We start from the raw sequence: 9,876 nt of genomic DNA on the forward strand, positions 1-9,876 counted from the left end.
ACACCTGTGGAGCAACGTGCTGCACCCCTGCAGCACCTCTCCTGGAGTGCTGCTTTTCTCCCCAAACATTCTCACAAACTTCTAGTGGCCACAAAACTCCTTACTTACATGGGGAGAGGGGTTTTCCTGGCACTGAGGCAGGATTTGGTTTCTGAATATAGAGAATTGGCTAGTATCCTGTGGGTGAGATGCCCACGGGAGCCGGTACCACACAGTCTATCTCCTTTCTCATTGTGGGGTTGGGTCCATTCACATCCGTTGAGCACTCCAGCGTTTTTTCCCCCATAATGGTCTTTCCGATGTCTTTTATTCAAAAATGGAATGAGTCTATTTAATCTGTGGCAGACAAAGAACAGTTTAAAGTGAAGGGAGTAAAGAAGTAGAAGGAAGCAATTTACGCCATCATGTCTGATTTGACTGGAAACTAGTATGGGATGTTCAGGTTGCTGGTAAGCATGGGCATTGGTTTCATACACAGTGTTTTGTTGTCTAGCAGGCTAACAGTCTTCTAAGTCCTATAACCAAATAGCTGTTGTGAGTTCCAGGGAGAAGCCATTTTCTTCTTACCAACTCTTAGTTCAGCTATAAATAAGAAAAAAAACCCAAACAAAAAACAAACACCACTGTCTCCCATCGAGAGTGCAGTCTCATGCCGGCAGTATGACTTGATTTTACTGTCTTTTTGTTGACATGATCCAAGACTACAGTCCAGAAGTCTAACTGGTGGCACTTGGACCTGCAAGTCATCACTGCTGGGCAGGGTGTTGTTATGGGAACTTGTTGCGCTTCAGCCGGAAAAACACTTGTGGAAATGGACTGGTCAAAGAGTAACTCTTCTTTTGCAAACATTTAGCCTTTTAGGTAGGTTTAGTCATCAGAATTATTCTACTGAACTCAGTGAAACTGAGAAACGACACCTATGCAAGAGTAATGGATGCGAGTAAATCCCTCATACAAAATCCACAAAAGCCATGCATGTAGGCTTCAAATTTCACAAAGGTAATTCTATCCCTTCCAGTGTTTCACTTTTGATTAAGCTGCAAATCCTTCCTCCCACTATTTCATAGTTTATTTGCCTAAGCTTGAATTTGGGCATTGGCCAAAGCAGGGGGTTATCCTACAGAGTTACTGCTTGCGTACACCTTTGCTGGTTGGACATGAAGCTGAATCGTTGGCAGAGGAGACCATGCCAGTGGTGTGGTGAGGGCACTGAACCTAAAACATCCTTACAACGTGGTGTGGTGGTTCACAGAAGGGGGAAGGATGGAAATTCCATATCAAAGCTCTTTTACCCTCCCCCCAAAGCAGGGGGTTATCCTACAGAGTTACTGCTTGCGTACACCTTTGCTGGTTGGACATGAAGCTGAATCGTTGGCAGAGGAGACCATGCCAGTGGTGTGGTGAGGGCACTGAACCTAAAACATCCTTACAACGTGGTGTGGTGGTTCACAGAAGGGGGAAGGATGGAAATTCCATATCAAAGCTCTTTTACCCTCCCCCCCCGCCCATTAATCTGGACTCTAAGTTCCTTTAGAAACTGACACATTCATTGCATGTAGAAGAAAAGGTTTCAAGTCTTATCCTTCTTCCAATAGTGCCTGTGGTACAGCAGCTGTTGACTTCAGCTTATATATTTAAGACCTTGTTTTGAGGTGTTTTGACCTTTTTAATAGGGGTGTACTAGTCATAGTACATGTGCTAGGAATAATACAATATTTCTAAAGTGCCATCAAGACAGAAATTAACTGAGATAGCTTTTCACTCCATGGTCTTTGTTGTTTTAGCGACCTTGCACAAGGGAAGACTTGTATCCAAGAGCCCAGCCTATAGCTAGCCATGAGAGCTGCTATCAACCAGGAGAGTCTTTTTCTGGCTTGGGGGTCTTGGGGCTGAGGGAACAGGGGTCTCATGCCCATTGCAGCGTTTTTTTTGTCTAGGAATTGTTTCTGTTGATTTAATCAAACACAAAATACCAAAACCCCAAATTTTGAATTTTTCATTAGTAAGTTCATCGTAGAAGCTTTGCAAAAAGAAGTCAAGCTGTTGGAAGTCAACCTCAGCAGCGGCTTCGGGTGTGCAGGGCTGAAGGCTGAAGCCCTAACTAATGTCCCTGCAGCTTTCTCAGCATCAGGAAAACCAACCTCAGTCCCAGGCTGCCCGTCAGCAGCATGACCGCCGTGCACCGGGCCGTGCCCGTGTGCCTCCGCCGTGCTAAGCCGGTAGGATAGGTGGTGGCTAGGGGTTTCTCCCAGCACCTCTGTCAGATTCAGACTGTTTTATTAAACTGGTTAATTGGCAGTTTGAAAGGGAGGAGAGAAAAAGCAAGGTCCTTAGGTCTCCCTGGTCAGTGCCAAGCCGCAGACTGTTAACTACTCCTGCCTTTCAGAAGCAATAACTGCGGGTTTGGGGAACATATGGAACCAACTAGCCGAAAGGCTTTTATGAGGAGTTTTAACAGGGGGCACAGTTTTGTGAGCAGAAATTCCAGTGGATGAGTTAATAGTTTCACTTTCCTGAGCTGTCCCTTTACAGGAATAACAACAACAAAGTCGGGCGTGTTCCTCCCGCGGCCCCGGCAGTACAATGTGCCGATGCATCCAAGATTTAGTTTGGACACTGGGGGAGTCCTTTAGTAGATCCCCCAGGACCTGTTTTTTTTGGAGCTATTTCCTGATGCTGACCTCATTAGGTGAGTTTCACAGCTCACTAATTCCTAGCAACAACAGAAGAGATTCAAGGAAAGGGGAAACCCGTCTTCTGGAAACCAATGGAACTGAACAGATTGGGGCAAACACTTTTATTGCTTTTTATTAATCTGGAAAATCAGGGACTTGGGTTTTGGTTTTAGTTGTTTGGGGTTTTTTTTCTTTTTTTTTTCCCCCATTCCCCAAGCCATTATTTTGACCTGAAACTGTATATTTGATTTTTCTATTTGAGCACAGAGAAAGATAAGTACAAAAGAACAACTCCTGAAGAACCGTGTACCTCAATATTTATGTTGTGGTTTGCTTTGAGCCAAGCAGGAGAGTGGACATTTCTTTTTCCAAAGTTGCAGTTTGGGCACTGACAGGATATAGTCACTTAAATGCTTCCCGTAATGCTTATTTAGTGTTTGCATTGTGGTGGCACATGGCCAAAAGAGAGAGCAAAGGAAAACAATAGTTGCCTGCTCAAGAGCTGACATCATAGTGTGAAATTTAAGTACTTGTTTTTGTGGTATTGTTATTAATCATGGTTCTATGCAGGGGTCATCCTGTAACTCCAGCTACTGGAGTCCTGTGAGTGCAATGCTTGTAATTCAGCCGTGGTAAGTTTAGGACTGGAAAGTCATTTCTCCCCTGTCACCTAATAGTGAAATTCGTCTCAGCACCAGAGTTTGGTCTGAGAGTTTTCTCCAGGTTGTCTTTAGTTCTCAAGTCACCTGTACAGCAAACACTCCAGAAGAACACCGGTCCATTTCTCTTCAGCTTAACACAAAATCTGTATAACAGAAGAAAATTCCTGGATTTGTTGTCTATTTTATTAACAGTATAGTTCATAAGAAAGTTTGGGACCACTCAGGTGTTTTATAGATAATAACATTTCCATGTCTTATTTTACGGTGGCCTCTCAGATTCCCCCCCTGAAGCTGTTCTTCCATTGTGGCATCATTTTGAACCACAGGCAGACAAACTGAAGAGGTGGGCCTTGCAACCTTCCCACTTCTTTAGAAAGCCATAGTATTACCCCCTATTGACCGACAGCAGCTCGGCTCTCTGCCTGCTTGTCAGAATTTGATTTCTGACAAAGCGTGCGAGCATCCAGTGTAATCACCCAAAGTCGACTCGCTCACCTGTGCAAATGTATTAAAAATGTAGAGCTGAAAGGATACAGCTAACTCTCTGTGTCCTTGAGCAGATGTTCGGTGATGATTGTGGTGAAGGGTTCATGTACTGAATGGCATCTTTTTAGAAAATTGAACGTCGTCTTTCTTCTTTTATGCCATTCAGGACTAGCAGCTGACATAAACCAGGAACGATACTCTATTTGACGGGGATTGGTTTTTGTTTTCTGGGCTTTTTATGCTCTTCTCAGGCAGGGCCAAAAGCACTTAAGATGGGTAAGGGGTCTTGTGCAAAGGCCATGATTTCTCCTCTTTAGCTACTACATACAGCATTGACATGGTGTTGGCCTTCTGGAGCCTCAAACTTCCAGTATGAAGTTGCAGACTTGTGGCACAATAGAACGTGACACGTGAAGGTTTTCTAGAGTACCTCAGAACAAGTGGGGTTTTTATCTAGCTTTGCTCCCAAAACCACATACAACGAAGAACATGGTTTCTGGTGGAAAGCCTCAGGTATTCCTAAGCCCAGTCCAGGTACCCGTCTATTCACTTGCCCTCCCTATTTGAAAAGGTGACAATGCTTTCTTAGATCTGTTTCTGTGGATTTGGTTTACTTACCTAAAAGCCAGATCTTAATAAATTCTCACATAAAATCAAACCATCTATTCCCATGGGCTTGCAGAACCAAGTTCAAACGGTCCCATCAGCTAATGCTGTTGTGCATATACCAATGCTTCTGTGCAATGACAGCCCACTTTGAAACCTGGAGACCCAGTGCAGTTTGGTCCACTTGCTTCATATGCGGGCTTTGGAGGTTTTCTAATAGCTCATCTTTTGAAGCTGAAAGTTAAATACCTTAAACATTGAATTTGGTTTATATGTGTATTTTCTAACCCATGGCTTCCATGAACGTGTGACTCCTGGCTCTTTAATCCAGAGGCGTGGAGGGGGAGATGGGGGGAAATACTGTTTGAGAGTCAAGGTAATCAGTATAGCCGTTTGCTTTATTGGTCTTCACTGGGCTTGTTTGATCCCTTACTGACGCCCGGAGTGAGCTTGCATGTGTTGGCAAAGGCTGGTCTGTGTAGATTTGGTTTCAACTGAAGTGCCCGAGATAATAGAGGCAAAAGAGCAAAGTGAGACGGCAGCAGCACAGATGCTGTTGGGTGAGAACAGAATCACCGTGGTTGGAAAAGACCTATGAGATCATGTAGTCCCACCGTGTTGAACTAGACAGTTGGCACGAACATAAGAAATGGCCCAGTCTTGTTCCCCAAGAAATGAAATTTGGGGTTTCTGTAGACCTCCCCCCTCCTGGAGATCCTTCAGTTGAAGTCACCAGTGATGCAAGAGCAGCCTGGCCAGCGCTGCTGCATCCCCCCTGACCTTTCTGTGGCAGAAGTGACCGGTCCAGCTCCCTTAGCCTTTAGATGGCCATAGTCTGTGCAAAAGAGCTGCCAAAAAGCCCAGCCTGGTGGTTTCTGCTGCTGTGTGAACTGGTGGTACCCGCTCCGCGCCTAAGGGCTGAGCTGGTGTCTCCAAACACCCAAGTAAAGTCTGTGCGTTGGGTTGCTGCTCGGCAGAGGAGAATGACACCGCTCAGACAAAAAGGCTTCCTCCTGGCAGGGTGAAAAGCCCTTTCTGCTGTCCATGGTTGATCGGTCGCAAACAGGGACCAGAGACAGCCATGCAAAATGGCTTTCCAAGTGTGTCGATGTGAGGACCGTAAACTGCGTGAATAAAAACGCACTTTCCCAGAGCCAGAGCCACAACTTCCCATCCCTTCCCAGAACAAATACTGTCCGCTGTATTTATTAGGTGGGACTGTGTAGAGGCAGTCGCCCTCAGAGTGTTTATTTTGAAGTCATCAGTCGTTCAGTAATCTCCGGCACCTCTTGGAGATTTAACTCAGATAGGGGTTTAGGCTGGAGATCGTGAGGTCACTGATATTAAGACAGAAAGAAGGAAAGGAAACAGCGTTGTTTTTGTGTCATTATCTGAACAGTAAGGAAAAATAAATTTGGGTTTTAAGATGGCTTTAACCTGACTCTGAAGGATATGGTCCACAAATCCAGCCAACAAGCAGGCGGCTGCAACAAGACCCTACTTCTCTTCGAGTTTGTTTTGAGCCGCCCGACCAAAAACCATGGTGGTTATGGCTTGATTAAGCCAGACTTCTCTAGAAATCTGTTTAAGTGGTTACAGCTTGCCTTTAGCATATTCAAGTGTTTGAGTTTCTAATTTTAACTTCCCTCCTAAATAAAATCTCTTGAGTTGCTTTCTGGGCAGTAGCAATGAGCTCGCCAGCAGTGGTAGCAGCTGCTGGACATCAGCTGGTGGTCAGCATCATCCCTAGGTCCCACATCTGCTCGGGGGCACAGAGCAGGGACACCAACGTCCTGACGCTAATGAAATCTGGGGTCTGGTGCACAGGGGTCCATCTACTGTTGTAAACCCAAAACAGCTCGTTCTGTCTCATGTGGAGTCTTTGATGTCTTATCAGAAGTGAACTTGTACCATAGGCTTTTCTGCAGCCCAGCACTTATTTTCAGGGAGCATATAGGTAATTTTATTTAAGACCTCTAATCCCCTGCAAATGTGACTGAAATCAGCTTAATAGGTCCCAAGTTTATTAGGAAGAGACAGACAGACAGACCCAGAGCACTAATGCACCAGACTGGTTTACCCAGGAAGCCAGAATAATACAAAAAACTAAAAGGCATTGGGAGTGAAGTAAGGATTTGTTTATCGCCGCCTTAGTATTTTATCGTAAAACACACTGTCTGATCCTCAGGGTTTGTTGGTGGTTTGTATATGTATGTGCCGGTGTGTATACATATTTTTGTATTAAAAAATCCAGCAACGTTCATTGTTTAAAAAATCAAAAATGAGAAGGATTTTACTAAAAGCATTTTGGGAAAACTTCTGCTCTCGGTTTTCCTGTCAACGTTTTTCTAAGCTTTTATTTTTATTAGCCAAAATGTTTAGAATCCCCAGGAAATCCTGGGATGAACCATTTCCTCTTCGAGCTGTAGCCCTTAGGGGAAAACGAAAATGCTCAGATCCTTTCAAAGGTTAGAAATTTTTCAAACCATATTTTTTGCAGATTTTTTAAATTAGAGAAAAACTAAGTTAGGAAGATGCTTAACTTCAGGCTGTGGTCCTGGGAAAGATTGATCTCCGTAGAAAAGCCTGAAGAGACTCTTAGATCTGGGCAAGGAAATCTTTTAGGCTTGGATCTTAATGGGAAACTGATTGCCGAATTGAAGTATAACAGGTTCAGTTGAAAGACCATCTTTATGGTTTTTTTTAAAAGTAAATTAAAACAGAAATTTGCTTTTCCTCAACCAGTTTGTGTATGTTAGTTAGCATGTAACAACTTTGTATTAAGAGGCTGTTAATTCCCTGGAGATACTTTTTATTGTTATTATTTTTAAAAAAATCTCAGATCTTATTTGTTAGATACCTGAGGTTTTGCAGGAGTAAATCCAATTGACTGTTTACTTTCCTTCAGATAAACGTCAGTGGGAGTCATAATTTTAACCTGATGAGAACTTCCGTTTTGCAAATACATATGTACATTGTTAATTTTAAAATCCTCTGGTGTTGGCCCCTTAAAGGGGGTTCAGTTGCTTAAAGTTAAGAAGGCAGGTGGGAGTGTGTGCGGCAGACCGCAACCTGGCTGGGCCAGCCGCAGCCCAGCATGGGTTACTTTACCCAGGTTTTGAGATGATGTTTAATCTTTAGGATGGAGAGGGCACTGCTGTTATAAATGAGAGAAGCTGAAAATGTGGTGAAATGTGAGGCTGAGGGATGCAGGAATCTTTGCATGAAAAATGACACATCGATATAACTTTTCAGAACTCTGAATTTGCAGTCGCTATGTCTCACTTTATTTTAGGACAAATGTGTTTGCTTTTGATATAATTTGTGACAAACGGTCTTAACTGCTGTTCTTCTGATTTATTCGTCTACATTTATCCAGTTCCTTTGGAAGGTTCTTGGAAAGCTGAACATGAAAAGCCCAGACTTGGTGGTTCAGTAACTGGTATAAATTACTCCCACAGTCTATCACAAATATAAAAAGATTTATGGTAATTTATGTGAAATTTAGTAGCCTTTTTGGAAATGTAAGGAAAAAAGATCATCTTTAGGGACTTTTTTTTTTTTTATTACCTACATTTACGTAGTGTGGATTGCTTCTGCTTTCTTGGTACTTTCAGGTTTGGTGTGGGGTCACCCAACTAGTCTTCTGGGACCGTGTGACAGTTCTGAATCTCTGTTCACTGTGCAAAAGGGTTGAGAAGGGGGAAAGACTAAAGGACGGAGGCTAATAGTGAATTTCCTAAAGTTTCTGCTACTAGAAACATGCAGAGAATCCCAAAACTGCAACTGTGACTTCAGGAGTTTGGAAGATCTTGATTTTTATCAAAAACCTTCGGGCTGAGTTTGGGTTTTGGATTTAAACTAGCAGACAGGAAACAAAGTCAGAGGCAAGTTTCCTAATGTAGGTGCCTTTTCATTTTAAAGTCTCTCATGTAGCCAAGTAGTCAAGCAAAGGTAACCTAAAAGTCCTCAGACCATGATCTCTGGGCAATATGTGTACGTGTTGTAAAGTTACTCTTTATGAGGAATACCAAAGTTCTTATTATAAAGTGGTCTGCTAGTAGAGGACTTTGCATCCAATCCTTTTTCCAACTGGGAATGCCTAAAGACCTGCCCTTGTTATTGTGGGCCAGGATGGGTTGATGGACTTCAGGCTCAAGGTAATTTTTTCAAAGTTTGGCCTTTTAGGCTTTGCTGCTTTGTTTCCTAATGTCTTTAACTCCTCCCTCTTTTTCCTGTGTGTGTTTCTACAGGTGCTGTTTGCTCTAAACCAAACCCTCCTCCAACACGAAAGCCTCCGAGCAGGTAGTTTGCAGGCCCCGTACACCACTGAAGATCTCATCAAGCATTATAACTGTGGAGACCTGAATGCTGTCATATTCAACCATGACACTTCTCAGGTAAGCAGAAGCACTGTAGGTAGGCCAGCGAATTGAGAAAAATCAGCGGCGTTAATAGCCAAGTCCCTCACAGAGCCAGAAGTGTCTCCTACCAAAACCCTGATCTAAAATTTCTACGCCAGGTATAACGAGCTGCATTCAGTAAAACTGAGGTGAATTGAGGTTCAGAGAGGTTAAGAGCCTGGCATAAAGCTTATCAGGTGCCTGTAGCACAGCAATAAGTAAAGTTTTGGTCTTAGGGTCATTGCTTTATACTCCATCTCCTCTTTACCCTCCTCCTTTGATGCCCTGTGTTCTCGCTTGCCTGGTGAGAGGGGGTAGTTCCTTGGTATTGCTTGGGCTCTCGGGAAGGTACAGTCTGGAAAGCTTTCCTAGGAATGTGCCTGAAAAAAAGTTGATTATGGATGTTTGTGAGGCTGTTGAATGTAGTTCCCTCATTAAGGAGGTGGAGGGGATCTTTGAGCTTATATATGAAGAGGAAGTGAACCTTATGTAAATACTCTATAAAGTAAATAACTTCTCAAACATGTCATAATTCAATAATTTTGTGTGTGTCTCAGGCAGCCCTTCAGTCGCTGTTTATCTTAGTTATCCAACGCTATTAAAAACTCTCAACAGAGCAGAAATCTGCTTTCCAGACCACTTTGATAGCTCATGGCAAACTCTGAGATTCTCATTTAATATGTAGGTTCCTCTTTCTCCTTTTCTGTTAATTCCATGGAAACTAGGTCTTTGGATGTCATTGCCTACCTCTCCTTTGTTTGATAAATGTTCTTGGGTGCAGATGGGACCTCTGTGAACTTTGGCAGCCACAGCATTATGTATGTTTTGGCAATGAAAATCTATTAAATCATGAAAGCACGCCACCGTTAGCAAATGCAAATGGAGGATATCTATGTGACTTCAAGAGAGAACTGAGACGGGGCGGGCTCAGTTGGGACAGAAGTCTCTGAGGCACCTTATCTTGCCATTGCTATCTTGAGTTGCACAGGGCTCTGTGCAACTCAGAGAAAGTGAGGATGGCCCCAACCTGGCCTCTCTTTTCCT

General features: G+C 43.4%; 1 protein-coding gene across 1 annotated transcript in view; it reads left to right on the forward strand.

Moving 5' to 3' along the window:
* The first annotated feature begins 2,168 nt into the window (after positions 1-2,168).
* The window catches only part of LOC104516657 (metalloprotease TIKI2-like), a 134,462-nt gene continuing 126,754 nt past the window's right edge, over positions 2,169-9,876 (forward strand). The window contains exons 1-2 of the mRNA XM_010161067.1: positions 2,169-2,219; positions 8,683-8,829. Of these exons, the coding sequence (XP_010159369.1) occupies positions 2,169-2,219; positions 8,683-8,829 (198 nt within the window). The remainder of the gene's footprint in view (positions 2,220-8,682; positions 8,830-9,876) is intronic.

Source organism: Eurypyga helias, unplaced genomic scaffold (genome assembly GCF_000690775.1).
Source record: "Eurypyga helias isolate BGI_N326 unplaced genomic scaffold, ASM69077v1 scaffold6331, whole genome shotgun sequence".
In the NCBI taxonomy this organism is placed as follows: Eukaryota; Metazoa; Chordata; class Aves; order Eurypygiformes; family Eurypygidae; genus Eurypyga; species Eurypyga helias.